General features: G+C 42.4%; 1 protein-coding gene across 2 annotated transcripts in view; it reads left to right on the forward strand.

Moving 5' to 3' along the window:
• Positions 1 to 16,213, forward strand: part of TRIM28 (tripartite motif containing 28) — a 30,071-nt gene extending 13,858 nt beyond the window's left edge. Inside the window, exons 6-18 of one of the 2 annotated variants that reach the window (XM_020815386.3) lie at positions 630 to 744; positions 1,437 to 1,583; positions 2,470 to 2,584; positions 3,648 to 3,778; positions 3,947 to 4,084; positions 4,252 to 4,282; positions 4,501 to 4,537; positions 5,707 to 5,914; positions 7,301 to 7,608; positions 11,478 to 11,598; positions 14,211 to 14,285; positions 14,741 to 14,875; positions 15,122 to 16,213. In XM_020815386.3, the coding sequence (XP_020671045.3) occupies positions 630 to 744; positions 1,437 to 1,583; positions 2,470 to 2,584; positions 3,648 to 3,778; positions 3,947 to 4,084; positions 4,252 to 4,282; positions 4,501 to 4,537; positions 5,707 to 5,914; positions 7,301 to 7,608; positions 11,478 to 11,598; positions 14,211 to 14,285; positions 14,741 to 14,875; positions 15,122 to 15,349 (1,789 nt within the window). In that variant the 3' untranslated portion in view covers positions 15,350 to 16,213. The remainder of the gene's footprint in view (positions 1 to 629; positions 745 to 1,436; positions 1,584 to 2,469; positions 2,585 to 3,647; positions 3,779 to 3,946; positions 4,085 to 4,251; positions 4,283 to 4,500; positions 4,538 to 5,706; positions 5,915 to 7,300; positions 7,609 to 11,477; positions 11,599 to 14,210; positions 14,286 to 14,740; positions 14,876 to 15,121) is intronic. The other variant, XM_073004456.2, reaches the window with a different exon arrangement.
• Positions 16,214 to 19,701: the final 3,488 nt, after the last annotated feature.

A 19,701-nucleotide genomic window follows, 5' to 3' on the forward strand; every position in this document is an offset into this window, starting at 1 on the left:
ACCTTCCAGGCTCTTTGGAGTTTGTGACATCCAACTGTATGGATTTACCTCTTCATGAAGGAAGTTGTTTGTGTGCTATCATTTAAACCTCAATTCCTCTTCATGGTGATAACTAGTTGTGAGGCCAATGTCTTGGGGCTTGGTTTCTCTCCTGTAGATTATGCTATGGATTATATTCCACTCAGCAGTATGCTAGGGGACTGGGAAACCAGTCATTATCTTTCAGCACTGTGTACAATGCACGGTGCTCATGAGAATAAAATATGGGAAGACCTCCACAATGACCTGAGTACTTTGAAAGAAAGACACAGTGGAACGTAATTTTTTGACTGACCTTTTTGCATCCTGGCTGAGCAATACTGAGCCTGATTTCAGGAGGTGTAGTGTATTTGTTGATAAATACTTTTCACAAATCGTTAAGGAGATATAGGTAGTTGATGTTGTCCATGTGGTGAGCCTTATGTGTAAAGCTAAACCACACATATTTGTGGTTTATTTTATGTTTGTGTTACTTTGATAGTAAACTACCCGGAGTAATGCATGGCAGTAAATAGTGTGGTATACAAGTGTAAAAATAAGTAACTGTTTTAAGGATCATAGCTAAGGAAACTCGTATCCTGCTTTATTAGGATTCGTCAAGTGGCAGATGTGCAGAAGCGAGTGCAGGTGGATGTGAAGATGTCTGTCCTGCAGATAATGAAGGAACTTAATAAACGAGCCAGGGTGCTGGTCAACGATGCACAGGTAAAACATTGACTGTGGCTTTAGCTGCATATATGCAGGAAAGGGTGGTTGGGACTTGAAAGGGGAAGTCTTATACCTCTTCTTTATGGCAGTGGTTCTTAACCTTTGTTACTCAGATGTTTTTGAACTGCAACTCCCAGAAACCCCAGTCAGCACAGCTGGTGGTGAAGTCTTCTGGGAGTTGTAGTCCAAAACTACTGAGTAACCCAAGGTTAAGAACCAGTGCTTTATGGCACTGGTTCTTAACTTTTGTTACTCAGATGTTTCTGGACTGCAACTCCCAGAAGCCTTCAACATCAGCTCTGCTGGCTGGTGTTTCTGGGAGTTGCAGTTCAAAAACACCTGAGTAACAAAGGTTAAGAACCACTGCTTTATGGCATAGTTTCCCTCCAGTCTGTCTCATATGCCCACAACCATTCTCAAGTTAAGGAGAACACAATCGGGGATTTCAGAAAGCACAACAAAAGCACAGATCTTAGAACTTAGTGCTGTTTGACAAAAGCCTTATCCCCCAACTTGCCTTCACTTCAGATCCACATCTTAGGCAACAGAGACCATAGTTTGCTTTTAATAGAGATAATTTATTAATTGATCTTAATACAATATTTAAATTTGCACAAGGTGGGAGTTGATGTGGTGTTAAGAAAGAGTATTGCCTCTTTGGAAGCTTAATGTGACATTCTTCTTTTCAGAAAGTCACCGAAGGACAGCAAGAGAAGCTGGAAAGGCAGCACTGGGCCATGACAAAGCTCCAGCGCCACCAGGAGCATATCTTGCGCTTTGCAAACTGGGCTCTAGAGAGTGATAATAACACTGCCTTGTTGCTTTCAAAGAAGCTGGTAAGCTCAGTGTCATCCTGTTTAGCACACCTCTAGTTATAATGTTCAGTGCTATATTTTATATATATAATGGTCAGTGGTCAATAGTGTACAGTACTGTTTCAATTTTCAATCACAGCTCCTGCAATTCCCAAAATTACATTGCAGATCTGAGCATTCTCAGGCAGAATTCTGAGAGTTGCTGTAAAAAAACGCAAAACCCAGCTCACAGATCTCTAGATGCTCGGATCAGAACTGCGTCAACTGGGGCTTTATGCACTCCGAATGCATCCAGATATTACAGAGGATGTGTCCACATCATTCCAGGAAATTGGCTGCCTTCACCTGAGAGGAAACAGTGGAAATCCCAAAGGTTCTGTGTTTCTCTGCCAAGTAGAAGGTCCCTTCTTGGTAGCTTTTAGAAGCTAGGTACAGTTGTGCCTTGCAAGACAAACGTCTCGTACCATGAAAAGCTTGCAAAACGAAAGCGTTTTGCAATGTCCTAGGCGCTTCACAAGACGGTTTTTCCTATGGCTGTGCTTTGCAAGATGGTTTTTTTTGTCTTGCATTGATGCTTCACAAGACAAAAAAAATTGCATTCTTCTTACGAGGCGCTTCATAGAAATGCATTGAAGGCAATTTCAGTGCATTCCTATGGGAAACCGTGCTTTGCAAGACGATTATTTTCACAATGCGAAGGGACTCACGGAACAAATTGTTTTCATCTTGCGAGGCACCACTGTAAATCCATGTTTTTATTCTGAGCGCCCAATTGGAGTTGAGTGCTTGTAAGAGGTGACTGGCCAGTACCAGTTTACAGTGTTCATGGAAATCATCCTTTTTAAAATGGATCCTTCTAAATGTGCTTAAAGCTCTCTTTCCCTTTTCCTTACTATTTCTGTTTTAGATATACTTTCAGCTACACAGAGCTTTGAAAATGATTGTGGATCCAGTAGAGCCCCATGGGGACATGAAATTCCAATGGGACCTAAATGCTTGGATCAAAAGCGCAGAGACATTTGGTGAGAGATGTGAAATTCTTACAATTTATTGTATGTACATATGTTGAGAGAGAAGATGATAGAGCTAATGTGAATTTACCATTCTAATTGGGCTGCAGCTCCTTGGAAGATAATTTATTGTACTTTGTGATGTTGATGGGACTGCATATTTTCCTCCAAGGTTGCCACATGTTTTCCGGAAATGTTCTGAAGTACTTGATGACAATGACCTTGGTGAAACAAAGCAGGTTTAGGGTTGGTTGGTGCTGGGATATGAAACTAAATATTCTATAAACTAAAGGAAGAGATAGTAATATAACAGATTGACATGAATCTCTCAGTGGAAGTGTTGTGTCAGTGGATGGAAAATAAGTGACAAAAGTTATAGTTTTATACATTCTGAGTACTACATGCAAAGTTTGAGACAAAAAACCCCCCTTAGTATGTTCAATATGATTTGGGCATCAATAGATTCAGCTTTTGGTTGCATTTTTCCTTCGTCTTTCCCTGTAAAGCATACTGCACAGTTATGATGCCATGCTGGTCTTGACATGGTATGTAGGAAGGGTGTTCATGGTGATAGAAATCTACAAGCCACAAAGGAGTGGAAAATAGCTCAAAAAGCATAGGAACAAAATTCCAGGGTGGGTTTGATTTAAGTCACGATCTAAATTGTTTAAAAATCTGATTTTTTGAGGATTTAAGAGATTTTAAAAAAATTCAAATTGTGATTTAATTTTAAAAAATCATTGATTTTTATCCACCCCACTTGAAACTTCTTGCCAGTACTTCTGTGATGCAAGGGAAATCTATCTTTGAAGTCCTGAAAATGGCTTTTTATAGGGCATGCAAACTGAAGTGTTTCTTTGGCATTCAGTAGGTAGTGCACAGTGGTGCAGTATGTCTGGAGATAACAGCATTTGATGTGGCTTGTACCAGCTATTGGATCCTGTACTGGAATGCTCAGCTTTTTGGGAATGTAGTTCTGACCCAACTCCAGTATGGCAAAGTTTGTATTGAGGAATGCAGAATACTAGCTGGGAGCACTAAAATATAAATTTGCCCTTTTCCCTCCTCCTCTTAGGTCAGATCGTCTCAGAGCGGAGCGGTTTGCCGGTGACTGCCAATTCCCAGCCTCCCCAGCAGCGGGCCAATGCTAACTCTACTTCAGCTGGCGGAGTGGCTGTCCGGCAGGGCTCTGTTCCACCTTCTCAGGTACTGGTTTTTCTGTGTCCAAATCTTTCCTCTGACTGCCTGGCTTTATTGAAGCAGCAGTAACCTTCCACTGCTCAGTCTGTCTGCATGCAATCTGGGAGTGCCTGGAGCAATGGTGGCGGGGCTAACAGGGCAGTTACAGGCTTCCTGGTCGCCTTTTCCATGTAGGGTGTCCAACAGATGTCTCTGCAGACAAGCATAATGAATAAGGGAGCTCTGCTTCAGCCTGTGCTGCCTTCCAACAGCCAGCGGCAGGCCATCCCTGACTGCTATATCAATGATGCCAGTGCCTCTTCTGCTGGACAGGTGAGCAGGACAAGGAAGTGTCTCTAGATGCATGAGCGCATGGAAGCTAGTGCCCGTTCTCCCAAAGGGAGAAGCCTGCAGGCAAGATTGCAGCTTGATAACTTTCGAGATATGATGTTGCAAAGCTTGGTGTGGGTCTGTCTTAACTGGGCTCTCTTCTTTTACAGCCAATGGACATCGGTGATGGCTTTGGTGTAGGTAAGTAACAGAGGAGAAAAGCAGGGGAATCCTGTGGGAGGCAAAGTGAGGAAACGTAATACCTGCTGTTGGGCTTAGTTTCAGGTAGGGCCCCTTCTGACAGATTGTTGAGATTTAATCTCTTTAATCTTGCTTCTGTAATCTTTGCCCTCCCTGCCTATTGTCAGAGGCTAGAGGAGTATCATCAGCTTGACACTTGTTTCTTCTTGTTATAACAGAAGGATCATACTCTGGTGAAATGTCTGGAATGAAGAGGTAATGTTTATTCTTTTCCAGTAATACTATGCTGTTATTGGGATGCTTGGAGTCCTTGCATGCTGTGACTTTCAAACTCCTATGTTCTGTTTTCAAAATGTTCACTACCATATGGCAGAGAAGTGATTGTCCTAAGAATGTGTTTACTTCAGAGTAAAGTGACTGTGGGCATGGATGGTGGTTGTGAAATTAGTGTCAGTGTTTTGGGTAGGCTTCTGTATCTTCTAGGTAGGATACAGAACTATAATGATGTTTGGCACATTGGGCCCTCCCTAGGCCAAAACCCTCATCTCTTGCTAAACATTCTTCACCTGCATCTAAGTCACTACAGGAGAGCCTGGTGATCAAGAATGAGTCCTCTACAGGGAACAATTAATGGTAATATTCTGGGAGCATCAGAAGGGCTCTCTTCATCAACCTGAACATTAACTATAGGCTGTAATGCCAATACTGTATAAGATTCTCTTTGGTTCTATGTGCTTGTTTCAATACCGGTATGAAAAGGAGTACTTTAACTTGAGGTAACTCACTCATAATCTTTATCTCTGGCAGAATGAGGAAGTAACATCAGCATGTTTTAGCAGGGGGTGTCATGTGACTTAGCTGGTTAAGCCAGCACTTTTTTTTCTACAATAAATAAAATAACTACAATTTCTTGAGTTAAGTGAATAATTTTGGTTTTGGTATTGAAACTGAAACAGTAAAACATACTGTCTGCAAGAAGTACTCATTGTGTCATGTTCAGATGCAAAACTGAGGGAAAGATAGTCCCATGTTCTTACTGCTCCGATGTCTAGCTATAGGAAAAACTATTTTGGGTTAACCTTTTGCCTGGAGCTGGATCAAGATGAACATCACATGCTATGAATAACTGTGTCAAATACAACTCTGTGTGGAAGTGTTTTATAGAAGTAGGTGTTTTGAACTGGAACTTTGGTGCGTTGGTGGATGGTAACAGCAGGAAAGCTTCTGTAACCAGACATTACAAGCTTCTCCCAGCCTTCTTTATAATTTCTGAGTTTTAGGTTGTCATGTATCAGTTAAAAAACTTAATGAACAATGGAAGCTTCAAATTTATTATCTCTAATGCAATAGACAGCACAGTTTCCAGTGCTTGACATAGTAGAAGCACATTTTTTCATGCAGTGTGGTCTCTGTATATTCCTCAGGTCCCGTGGGCAAGATGGAGAGGGTACTTTACGCAAAGTACCCCGTGTCAGTCTAGAGCGGCTGGATGTGGACCTGACATCAGATAACCAGCCACCTATCTTCAAAGTCATGCAGCGCCCTACTACTGAAGATTACAATATCTATGTGATTGAGCAGGGGGGGCAGCCAGGAGGTCTTCAGCCAGGAGGTCTTCCACCTGCAGTGAAGGTCAGCGTTACCCTTCTGAGATTTTCCTAGAACTTTGTGGGATGGTGAAGGCTCATAGTTGCCTGTAGCATTCCTGGCCATTGATGGATTTTTAAAATCCCAGGGAATTCCATGGTCAAGATTAGTTGAGACAATAGCCTGCATAGGCAAGGAACCTTTAAATTGTCCAAGAGATTGAAGTATGCCTTCAGAAACTTGAGCAAGAATTTTATATGCCAAATACTGGAACAAAAAAGAGAAGACTCCAAAAACCCAGGAGTTAATAGAAAGAAAATTATTGAAGCAGCAGAGATGGATATTTTAACTGAAGTATTAAAAGACAGAAAATAGCTGAGGCTAGAAAAAAGTGAGGACCTTTGTATAATTGGATGGGAGATGAGAACATGAATGGCTAAAATTTTGAGAAAGAAAATATAAGATAATTTTAGAACTTGAAAGATTTAGAAAAAAAGTGAAGTGTGAAGTAAGTTTAGTAAGAAACATATCGACAAATGTATAATGATATATACTGTTCTCTATCACTTTCTATATTTTTTATTTACCCCAGTATCCTGATCCAAATCCCCTTCCCTATGATCTTCCTTTACTCAATGGAAAATTAATAACAACAAAGAAATTTGAGCCATCCCTCAGCCAATTGGAGCAGAGATACGTTGAGTTTCATTCCAATCAGTTTACTATGAATGCACTTGTTTATTTAAAGTATTACTCATTTCCTTAGCCAAAAAAGTTTATAGAGTGGCTTAGGTACAATTAGTAGACAGTGTTTCTTTTCCATTTGCTTACATCGGCTGTTAGTGGTGACACCTATGACAGGAGCCCAACAGAAGTAGCCTGTCGGTAGGGCTGATACATTGTTCAGGGTGTGCAACATTCTAGGAGAGTCGAGTCACATTTTCCTTGATTTCAATCATATATGATATTGTAACTGAAAGGAATAGGGATTTCCCACAACGTTGTGTTGTCTTTTAAGATTCTCTGAGTCTTTGCATCCTGGTAGTGGAAGCAGTTGGATAATGGAAGGCAGTGTTGAAGTTTGTGTGCCTCCTTGTTCAGATCAAGGGACTAAATAGTGCCTATGTTTGAGCAATGTCGGGATTGTCAAGTGCATCTTACAACGTCTCTCTGGAGTCTGATGTGATGCTAATGCAAATCATATGCAGAGAAATATGCCAAGGCCCCAAAGCTGAGGGAATTGTAAGGAGACCTCAGAAATAAAAATTACAGGTGTGATACTTGCTGGCTGGACTGGATTTCTAAGGTGCAGTTAAGCTTACCTGTTGTGCTAATAAACGTGCCTCTGCAGTTTTGCTCTTGCTACTGTTCTCCTTTCATGCTCCTAGTTTTGCACCTCTCCTGACTCTGTCCTTGTCCTCCTTCCTCCAGGAGGAGCAGATGGAGGCGGCTATTGAACATCCACTTTTAGCTGCAGATACTAAAGACACCAAGCCAGTTTTGCCCCAGGATGCTCTTCTTCCGGAAGGCTCCTCAGCTCCTCGGCTAATTTCCCCCAGTGGCAGCACCAGCTCTGCTATGGAAATGCAGTCTGTTCACAGCCATGATGGCACAGCCAATGGGGAAGAAGCTGCCTTCTGCAGGATCTGCCTGAAAGCTGGTGCTGTGGTCATGTGTGATGGCTGCAAGAAGTGCTATCACCTGGATTGCCATCTGCCTGCCCTTCAGGATATTCCTGGGTATGGGTTCCTTACTTTCTTAGCTTTGTGCATCCTCCCTGCTCTTATATTGTGTATTCCTCATACTATTTCTGTAAAGGAAGGCATGTGAGCTAGCCAGGAATGGCAGGTCAATATTTTTTACTTTTGTAGTGCTGCAAGAGTGGAGCTTGCCTTACTTTGTACTTGCTGTACCCATTTCTTTACTTTATGTTGAACTTCCACAAATCTGCTTGCCTGCTTGCTTGCTTGCTTGCTGGGCCTAAGCTCATATTCAATACAACAGGGAATTCTTTCATGTTTGGACTTGAAATTAGTGTAGCCACAGCTGCTAGCATGTTATAAAGAATCCCTCATCTGTTGAATCACTAGTACCTTGAGTGGCATGAGTAACAGGGTAGAATTATGACTTAGGTAATGGGCCAGGCCAAATTTAGCATTTTCCTTGGCTAGGCTGACTGGAAGGCAAATGAAAAGTGGTAACATACAGTGATGCCTCGCAAGACGAATGCCTCGCGGGACGAAAATTTTCTATGGCCGTGCTTTGCAAGATGAATTTTCCCGTTTTTTTTGGGGGGGGGGTTGAATTGCACATCCATGAATACCCAGGATACACGATGCCTGGAGGTTTAAAAAGCCTCCCCAATGCAGCCTGGGTTCACTTCAGTTCCAGAGTTGACTTCAAGGAGCAACTGTGGTCTGTGCTGTGGGCGCACCCTGTCTTGGAAGGTTTTCAGAACTTTCTTTTTGCCACCTTTGAGCATCGGAGGGGATTTTTAGGTTTTCTTTTGGGACATGTTAAGCACTGGAAAGGTAGAGAGCTTGGATTCATCATGTGCATTTGTTCTCCGGTGTGTGTGTGGGGGCTGCTATGCTACTTGTTTGTCCAGGGCAGGTTTGGCCAGGGGTGGGAAGGTGTGTGTGAAGTGGATGTGAAGCATTGCCTTTTGTTTTTGCGAATGTAGCAACTGTGCTGCCATGGGTCCCAAGAAGGCTGCTCCTGCAGAGGCCGGGAAGAAGACTAGGGAGAAGATGACCCTTGAGATAAAAAAGGAGATCATCAGGAAGCATGACGGAGGCATGCGAGTGGCAGCCCTCGCCAGGGAGTACGGGAGGAATCCATCCACCATTGGGACCATTGTGAAGAAGAGGGAGAAGATCCTTGCCACAGATACAGCTAAGGGTGTCACCAGGATGGCAAAGAACCGGCCAGCTGTTCTGGAGGAGGTAGAGAAGTTGCTGCTTATCTGGATTGAAGAGAAGCAGCGTGCAGGGGACACAGTGACTGAGGCTGTTATTCGTGAGAAGGCCAAGGCCTTGTACACAGACCTCGTACAGCAGGAGCCAGGAACCTCAGCTGAGCCAGAAGTCTTCAAGGCAAGCAGAGGCTGGTTTGAAAGATTCAGAATCAGATCTGGAATCCACAGCGTGGTCAGGCATGGAGAGGCTGCCAGTTCCGATGTTCCTGCGGCTGAGGACTTTGCCACGGAGTTCCTGGAGGTCGTGACTACACAGGGCTACCTTCCACAGCAGGTCTTCCACTGCGATGAGACCGGGCTGTTTTGGAAGAGGATGCCTAAAAGGACCTTCCTCACTCAAGAGGAGAGCAAGCTGCCTGGCTACAAGTCCATGAAGGACCGCCTGACCCTCCTCTTCTGTGCCAACGCCAGCGGGGACCTGAAGATAAAGCCCCTGCTGGTGTACCACTCCGAGAACCCACGGGCCTTCAAGAAGCACAAGGTGAACAAAGGTCAGCTGAGCGTGTTGTGGCGATCCAGCGCTAAGGCTTGGGTCACACGCGTCCTGTTCGTGGACTGGCTCAATCTGGCTTTTGGCCCTGCTGTCAAACAGTACCTGCTGGAAAACAACCTGCCGCTGAAGGCCCTGCTTCTGATGGACAATGCTCCTGGTCATCCTCCAGGCCTTGAGGAAGACTTGTTAGAGGACTTCCGCTTCATCAGAATCATGTTCCTGCCTCCTAACACCACCCCAGTACCCCAGCTAATGGATCATCAGGTCATTGCCAGTTTCAAAAAAAGCTACACAAAGGAGCTTTTCAGGCGCTGCTTCGAGGTGACAGATTGCTCCAACCTCACTCTCCGTGAATTCTGGAGAGACCACTTTGACATTGTCATCTGCTTGAAGATGATCACCACCACTTGGGATGGGATCAGCCAGAGAAATCTGAATTCCGCTTGGCGCAACCTGTGGCCAGACTGTGTGGCAACAAGTGACTCTGATGCTTCTGCGCCTGCACCAGAGTCAACAGTCCTGGAGGACATTGTTTCCTTGGGGAGGACCATGGGCCTCGAGGTCACAGAGGAGGACATCTGCGAGCTGATGGAGGAGCACGACCAGAAGCTGTCCACCCAGGAGCTGCTCGAACTGCAGGCGCAGGCTACGCTGGAGCAGGCCTCTTTGGAAGAGGAAGAAGCAACAAGCGAGGAACAGCTGTCCACCACGAACCTGAAGGACATCTGCCAGCAGTGGAAAAACGTGCGGACTTACGCACAGCGGCACCACCCGGACAAGGCTCTGGCACGTGACCTTGCAAACATGTTTGACACAAGGGTCATGTCCTCTTTCAAAGAGGTGCTGAAAAGGCAGCAGAAGCAGCAGACCATGGAGAGGTTCATCATCAAGAAGGAAAGAGAGGAAGATGAACCTGCTGCTTCTACCAGTGGTGCCCAGTTGCCTTATTCCTCCTCCTCGTCCTCCTAGAAGCCTTGAAGTGAAGCCTTAAAGCCTTCTCCCAGTTGAACAGCGTTCGTGCCATCCCCAGAGAGATCCTCCACAGCTCTGGGAACGTAAAAGACTGCTGCTGTCATGTGGTGACAGTTCTATCTACCTCCAGTTTCCTGACTGGTCCTGTAGGTTTAGACACTTCATCCTCATTTGTTCACTTTAAAATGTGATTTTAAAAGTTTCTGTACTGTTGGTTTCTGTATAATGTCCCTGTTTACATGCCTTGAAAATGCACTTTCTGAAGAGTTTTGCACCATCCAAGGACTGTTCGTGATTGTTTCTGTTCAGTTTCAGTATTGAGCCTCAAGTCAGATGGTCTTGCCTCATGTTTGCTGATTTTTTAAATTTTTTCTGTGATGTTTAAAAAGTTGAAGTTTTGTACTTGAAATTTTTGAAATCCTCTGTACAGTATTTATGCCGTTAAAGACCACTTAATAAACACTTTGTAAAACAAAGGTGACTTCATTCTGACTTTTTTCGCCCATAGGGCGAATTAAATTTCAATGCATTCCTATGGGAAACCGCACTTCACAAGACGAAAATTTAGCAAGACGACACGACTCTCGGAACAAATTATTTTCGTCTTGCGAGGCATCACTGTATTGTTAGGACTCTTTGGGGAGGGTAGTTAAGTGCCCTTTATTTTAGATAATTTCTGCAAAGGTTTGAAGGGGTGAAGTGATTTCTGTTACTTAATGTCTAAGAAACCATCAGATAATTTCCCATAATACTTCCATGATCTGTTTTAATCATGACAGGCGGTTAAATCCTGACTATTTTAGTGAAAAATGTTTAGATAATGACTTTGTTACAAACTTATAAACCTTCTATAATGTCTGCAAGGGAGAGCAGGCTCTTACAAACACTGGCTTACCAGAATTATTAGAAAAGCTCAAGATGGTGGTCTCTAAGGAGGTATCTGTTCTTGATTTGTGGGGCATATAACTAGGCAGGTAACGAGAAATCCCAAATACTTAAATCCTACAGTCATATTTCAGGGAGTGTTTGTACGTTGATCTTCATAGTTTGGATTTTTTCTTTGGCTCTGGGACAGTACACACTGCAGTGGCGATCATGGGAAGCTGTATAGTTTGAATTATACTGAATATGTACTTAAACATTTGCTTTTCTATTTACTTCTGCAGCCGGGATTGGAAGTGTCTACTGTGTGAGGATCCTATTGTAGCCATCGAAGAGGATGGAACTGACTTGACTCCAATCTTCATAGATGGGGAGCCAAAGACTCTCTCAGTTGCGGACCAGAAGGTTGGTTTTCTTAAAAGAACCTTCTTTGGCTGAAGGGATGGACAATAGGAGCTGACCTGACCATTAGATGCCTTATACAGTACAGTATTTGATTTGCCTAACTCTTAAATGGCTGCAAAAGACTTGGGGCACAGAGGCCCACTCAGTTTTCAAGGCTGCTTCATCATAATTCAAGATGTCTTTATGTGAGGGGCAAGGCACTCAGAATCTTAACAATCAGGTTTGAGGGTAGTCATGAGACGCTTAATTTAAAGAATAGCAGAATATTGGTTGAGTACAGTGATTTAGAGGAAAAACATAAGGCAAAGAATAGATTACTGCAGAATCTTGTTGATTGCAGGGGCTTCCATATTATACTAGACATGCAGCAGAGGCAGAGTTCTTTGAAAATCAGCATATTCCTGGTCCTGAGGCCAAATCAATAAATGGAAGGGCTGTCCAGCTGTGGATTATATAGGATTTGCACAGGACAGCATTGTGTGTAATTACCAGATTGGAATTTAACAGCTTCCACATCTTCTGGTTTATGATACTGCCTGAACTGTTGTAGAATATGGTTTTCAGAATTATAGTGAGAGCAGCACTATTTTTTTCTAGAACCGTGCTGGCCTCCCTAGACAGATTTCATTGGTTTTTTTCTGTGATTCTCAACTGTTATTGATACAAATGGTCTCTTGTTAGTAAAGCGTCATCATGAACAGCAGATTTGGGGTGGCAAGTGGGAAACTGCTTGTAAAAAGGGAGGTGGAAGGAAGAAAGGCGTAACATTCTTTGTGGAGGTATCGGAGGAGCAGTTTGGGGTGGGGAAGATTCCCAAACAGACTGAGGTCTATTGTATATACAACACTGAGTTGTGTAGGGCGGAGAGAGGGATTATTCTTTGAGAAGAGTGAGAGGGGAAGGAGGAAGAAATTGATTTTTGTTCAGAGACACTGGATTTGGAGGTTATAGATTATTCTTTGAAAGTTGTTGGAAGCAGTGCTTAGTACCTAAAAGGGAAGGGCTGAGACTCAGGCCCTGTAAATGTGAGTTCCTTTTTTCAGGACGAGGTTACGTAACTTATAGTTGACTTGATCGAGGCTGTAGTGGTCTTTTCCTTATGTGTTGCAAGGCATGTCATGTCAGCCTTGGTGTTGGAAAAATCTCACATTAAACTTAGTCTAGCTGAAGCTCTGGGAACTTTTTCTCTCCATAGTGTAGATTCCCTGTGTATTCAAATTCTGTATAAGTATACATGTGAGACCCTTAATTCTTGGAGTACAAAAGCGATGCATAATAGGTAATGTCAGTTAACAATGGGACCCACACCTTTCTCAAACAGGAGGAGTTCTGTAGTGTTGGTGTTAGTAAACTTGGCTGGACATATAAGGGAGATTTCTTGCAGTTTTGCTAGTGAGCTTTGATACTCAAAAGAGATGTGAATGCTGATTTTTAAAAATGTTTAATGTTTATTGGAAGTTATCCTGAGGGTTGATTTCTTGCTCACCAATTTATCTTGTTCTTGTGGTAGTAGAATGGCTGATTTTGGGTGACTTGCTCAGAATATAGCCAGCTGTCCAGGGAACACTAGTTCTGGAAGGTCTGTGTATTATGAAATTTATGGCACAGACATGGTGGGAAAAATTATAATGAACCTGGCTAAGAGACCAGAAGGAAAGGGAGCAAAGTTAGGTGAGGGAACTGGAACAAAGTAGGTACCTTCAGACTGGCATTTGAAGAAGCCGTGGGTTCTGGGATACATAGTTCTTGAACCTAGGGCTAAGCATAATCATACTGGGTCTCAGAACAGTTGGGAAGGTGTACTGCTTGCAGGAAATAGGAAGTGGATTAGTGATGACAGTGGTTTGGAGGTTGGTGGGCTACAGATTAGTGAGGTAATTATGACATTGGGTTTCCAGATTTCATAGCCACTCCTAGTGGTTTTCATCCAGCACTACAGTGTAATAACCCTAAGGGGCAATTATTGGTAAGTAGCTGGCCAACTTTAATTAACTAGTTTATTAACTAAATCTCTGTGTTTATTGCAAAAGTTTCTATAGTATTTATCCTTTTTAAACTGTATGCCATAAAAGAAAATAGCTCTAATTGTAGAGTAATACTGCCTTGGGTTTTAACAGTGGAAATTCTGGTGCTAGTTTTGCTCAAGTTCTTTGAGTGATTTCTAGGATTTCCCTTTAAAACAGCTAACACAGCCAGTCATATTGTTTGCAGCTGTATATTTCAGATACCTCTTGGCTGAAGTGCCAAAACCTGATTGTGATTCTATGTCTCCCACTTGCAAAGTCCCATTTAATGCTGTGTGGTCTCATGAGTCACAGAAATAATGATAAAGGAAAGAGGGTTTGTCTGTCTACACACTCAAGTATCTGTTTTCAAGGATAGCTATGCTTGCTATCTTAGAGCATAGTTAGGGTTTTTTTCTGATTTTTGTTGGGCTGGCTGTCTGAGACTAAAATGAAAAGCTTTACACCACTTTTTTTCAGCTGAACTTTCAGGAAAGTTCTGTTTATTTGGGTTTAGAAAAGCTCTTTGGAATGTAATGTAGGACAACTCTAGTCTGTGACAAAGCTAGATTTTCCCCTAGTAACATCATTTCCCATATTTTCATACAGAGATGTGAACGAGTTCTCCTTGAGTTACTGTGTTTCGAGCCATGCAGGCCTCTTCATCGACTCTCCAATGCTACAGTGAGTGAGTTTGTTGTATGAATTGAATAGACAATTTGAATTTCTCCTCATACTTAGGAGAACAAATTTTGTAGGATACATTTATGGCCCAAGAAAGTTATTGCCTAACCCTTTTGAATTTCCCTGCATCATCATCATCATCATCATCATCATCATCATCATCATCATCATCATCATCATCATCATCATCATCATTTTCTTCTTTTTTTGGTTTTGGTTTTTTTAAAGTGTTCCTCTTCCTTTGCATCCTTCTAACCCTGTGCAAACCCAATGATTACTGATAGCAATCTCATTTGGGGATATCCTTGACTTTGATCCTTTCATTTTGTCTGTTCACACAGAAACAAAACCATTCAAAATGTCTTGCACCTTTTAAAATGTATGTAGGCTGTCTGTGCTTCTGATAGCTTAAGAGAAGAGCAAGGAGTCTGGCTAACTTCTTCTGTATCTGACAGGAGGGGCAGAACACAATTGACTTGACCTTGATTAGAGCTAAGCTGCAACGGAAACTCTCTCCACCTTATACCTCTCCTGATGAATTTGCAGATGATGTCTGGAAGATGGTCAGGCAATTCAATACACTGACAGAGGTGAGGTTTTGTCTGCTGAGGGGGACACATGGAACGATTGATACAGTGTTGGATAGGGATCTGATTTTATCAGTAGGGACCTTGCACCAGCTATTTCAAGTAGTACCACAGATGGCGGGCTTTCCTTGTGTCTCTAATTAATGAATTCTAACAGGATTAATGAAAACTAAGGGAATGCTTGGTACGTAAAATAAGCTACATTCCAGAAGTCTCCCTCGTAGGATACTCACTGCTCTTCTTCCTTAGGACAAAGAAGATGTCCAGTCCATCATTGTTCTGCAGCGCTTCTTTGAGGCGAAGTTAAGTGCTGCTTTTGGCGACCGGAAATTTTCAGCACTGCGCGAACCCATCAACGTGGATGAACCGCAGAAAGAAAGTACCCTTCCTCCTCGAGGCTCCCTCCTTACTGATTTGGGTGAGGCAACTACTTCTAAGCCTGAAGGGAGTGGTGGGGATGAGGGAATGGCAGCTTGAGGAGCTGCCACTTGTTAAAATGGACCAGCATTCCAAGGAGGAGAGGAATTGGGGGAGCTACCATCTTGAAGCTGCTCTTACCTGTCCCCGCCCTCCACTCTTCTGGTCCCCCCTTTATTCCCTTGCACCTCTCTGCCTTTTTTATTTTTTTGAGAGTTATTGTAGAACTTGGCAGCTTAGATAATGGTTATAAATGGTCTAAACTGTTCTCTTTTTTCCCTTCCTCCCCCCCTTTTTTTTTTGGCTTGACAAATTTTATGCCCTTGTTCTGAGAGATACACTTTGTGTTTTTTGTATTGAAATGGAAACGAATGAATAGAAGAAATCCAGAACCCTATGCCCTGTTCTCCTCTCAGACTCCTTTCTTGCTCCTAGTGGGAACAAAGTAGTGGTTCCCCCCCTTTTTTTAAATCATGCCCCAACATTACCAAGAAGGAGGTTGTGGCCCAAACATAAAATTTGATCTTTTTCATGAAATGGGTACAAATATGTTGCCATAATTATCTTGACAGATGCATATACTTTGGGGCCTCCTTGACACCTATCTTTCTAAGGTGGTGGTTATTCTTTTTGAACTCTTTTCATGTGTCCAAACAAGGCTCCTTTGCTTTTCATTCATCTTGTTCAAGAGGAGACATGTCTGTTTTCATAGGTCAAGGTAGATGTAGGTTTTTAAATCCAGTTGTCCCTTCTGTGTAGCCGTATTTTCTGGCTGTACGTATCTTCAAATGCTTTCTGGCACAGTAGTTTATCCTCACTATCCCAAGAGCCTTTCTCATGGAAATGTGCTTTTCTTTTTTTGCTTATGTATATTTTAGACTTTGCTTCTTTCATGTTCAAAAAATAAACAATGTTTGCAACTTGTGTGTCTTGTCAGTTTTTATAAAATTCATCGTAATTCCTTTTTTTGCAGCTGTCCTACCAGAAAGGTTCAGTGTGGGTTATTACACGATAAAATCATTCACTGCTTTTCTACTATAAATGTGTTGTTTGCGCCCCACTGTCCCACCTAACATTGTTCTTTAAAATGCAGAATTGAATGGAAGCTTACGAGAATTTGGGACCCGATGCTAGATCACTTTGTGTTTTTGGTATCTATCTTTTTGAGCATTGTCTTTTTTAAATACTGGGCCACAGGTTATGTGCTCTAAGAGTATTTAAGTCTCCTGTTTCCTTTTGGAACCCAATATAATAAACTTGGAACACCCTTTATTTAGAGATGGGAATGAACCCCCAGTTCTGCAGTTTGTTTAACAGCCCAGCAGCTGATGTGCCGTTTGGGGCCCCGCCCCATCTAGTGAACACTCACTCAGAAACAATGCCCGGAGGAGGTGGGGCAGGGAAGCCAGGGCACTACCTCTGAGTGGGCACATGCTAGAGGGGGCAGGGTGCTGAACTATGGATCAGCTGTTGAGCCAGTAAGCGTAGAGTTTTGAATTGCTGGTTTGTGCCCATTCATCCCTTGCCATGTAAGATGGATTTGGTTTACATTCCACATAGCAGTAGCCTCATAATTGGCATAAAATCAGCCTACAGATCATTATGGAATGTATATGCCATTTACCAGAACAGTTAAAATAATACAGAATTCCAACACTAATTACTCAAAAATTAATGCCATCGTAATAACATTCTTAGTGCAACCAAAATGGTATTTTTTTAAAAAAACCTGTAAGTTTATATATCACAGATCTGTTGCAGGCATAATAGGTGAAGCCTTGTTTTTTAGTGTAGCAAGTTGTATTGGAGTAGGTCCACAGATCTCTGTGGCTGTAGTTAATAATTCCATTGATTCAAATGGACTTATTCTAGTTGCGTCTTATTTTACCGTAGTAGGTTGCAACTAGAATAGGCCGATTAAAATCAGTGGCGCTTATAGAGGAGTTGGAATTGCCAAATTTCCATTGATTCAGTGGGCCTACTCTAGTGCAACATACTGTGCTAAAGAACAGGATTTTGGCCAATGGTACGGAAAACAGGTGGGAAGATTTGGTGTTTCAGCCATAAAATACAATGGGGAGGAAGTGTTTGTAGCACACCAGGTTGGGCTACTCTCCTGTTTATTCAGAATGACTCATGTTCCTGGGGACAGTAAAAAAAAACAGTTTTGAAAATTCGTACGAAATATAGTTAATTATAAATGTAGCAAAATACCGAGAAATTACTTAAGTATGAAGAATTCTGCATTCTAGTGAAAGAGTAGTGCACTTACTGAAAATTGTTCTTTTTCTTTCTGAAGCATTAAGGTCAAGGAAAGCTTTATCAAGTACTATATTAAGACTTGATATTAAAGCATTGTTCACAAAACCTAAAAATATGTGGCATGTTAACAGTCAAAGGGGAGTAGTTTAAGACTAGGGAGCCCAGTTTGCTGTGGTCTGGTGCAGCATGTGATTCTATTACTATAGGAAAACTTGAACCTTAATGTATCCAGAACCATCAGGATGTTTCTGGATACATTTCTATCACTCATTTACCAGCTGTCCAGAACATATGCCAAAGCCAGTCTAAATTTGTGTTACAGGAAAACAAAGTGACATTCTTGACAGGTCATGAGGCTTGTGCTGTCTTATACAGTGGTGCCCCGCTTGACGACGATAATCCGTTCCAGGAAAATCGCGGATAAGCAAAATCGTCGTCAAGCGAGAAAAAAACCCAATTGGAATGCATCGAAAACCGGTTAATGCATTCCAATGGGGAAAATACCTGATCGTCCAGTGAAGATCCTCCATAGGGCAGCCATTTTACGATCCCTGTGTTGCAAAAATACGTCCGGAAAGCAGCGGGTCGCCATTTTGTGAACCGCCGATCAGTTGTTTTTAATCATCGTCCAGCGAAATAACGGTTCCCGAAGCAGGGACTGAAACGGTGTAAAGCAAAAAAACCCGATAGAAACATCATTTCACGATCGCTATAGCGATTGCAAAAAAGTCATCGTAAAGCGATTTCGTCGTCTAACGGGGTCGTCGTCAAGCGGGGCACCACTGTTATGTATGTTTAGTCCCAGAGATTATTGTGCATAGGGCAAGAGGTAAGGACATTTGATGAGAAGGATAATCCACAGTTAGGCACTCTGATTTTATTGATAGAATCCAATGCTACTGATTTGATTTACAGATTATGTTTGTGAATAACTGCTTTTCAAGTAGCATGCTCATCTTTCTGTGGCTTACAAAATGTTGCACCTGTATAAGATCTTAAGTGTTTAATTTTATGTGTAACTATAATCACAAGGAGTCCATAAGGAAAAATAGATACAGCACTAAATACGTAATACCATATATACTCGAGTATAAGCCGAGTTTTTCAGCACAATTTTTTGCTGAAAATGCACCCCCCTCAGCTTATACTCGAGTCAGTGTCAAAATTGCATGTTTTCCCCTGCAGTGTGGGTGTTCTCTGGACTCCTCCGCTCATCTAGGGGTGCCTGCAGGGTTAAGTACACTGCATTTTTCAGACTCAGCAGGCAGACACCGTGCTGGGAGGATAATAGAAATCTATGTCCAAATGAAAGAGCTGTAGATGAAAACTTTTTCCCCGGCAGTGTGTCAGTATTTATTTCAAAGACCACTCTGAACAGGTCACAGTGAGGGCATCTTTGTTTACAAACCCAAGGAAGCCCACTCACCTCCCTTCTTCCCTGTCAGCTATGTCTCTTAAACATCTTTACAGGAGTGTCCACTTCCAGGACACTCCCATCCTCCTCCTCCTGCATGTTCTATGTAGCCACCTTCTTCCTCCATCCTCCGTCTCCCTCCATCTTGTTATGCAGCAGTAGAGCAGTAGATAAGCGCAGCATCTGGTATGAGTTCTTCCGCAGGCAGTGAAGTGTGTCTTGCAGCTCACAAGGGCAGTATTTTTCTGTGCTGTGAGACACAGTGTTAACCCCTCCCGCTCCATGCCCCATCAAACTAGCAGACCTCCTCCACTCCTAAGCATACCCCTAGTTAACCCTTATTTCTAACCTTAGGGTTATGAATTAGAGTTAGAAATTAGAGTTAGGGTTATGAATTAGGGTTAGAAGTTAAGGTTATGAATTAGGGTTAAGATTATGATTTAGGATTAGAATTATGACTTGGGGTTAGGGTTATGAATTAGGGTTAGTCCAGCCCATTATGAAAATTCTAACAAAATCTTAAAGATAAATCTTGTGCACTTGGGCTTGCATAAGATATATCACATACAATCATGAGATTTGAAATTGCACGTTTTCTCATGTCCAAAAAAAGCAAAATCTTGTTCCAGGATCGTCAGAGTGCTGCTGGGGAGTTCAAGGGAAATCTTAAGATAAATCTCATGCGATTTCAAACCTCACAAGTGCATGATCATTGTTTTTGGAGTAGGGCTTACGG

Source organism: Pogona vitticeps, chromosome 6, assembly GCF_051106095.1.
Source record: "Pogona vitticeps strain Pit_001003342236 chromosome 6, PviZW2.1, whole genome shotgun sequence".
NCBI lineage: Eukaryota > Metazoa > Chordata > Lepidosauria > Squamata > Agamidae > Pogona > Pogona vitticeps.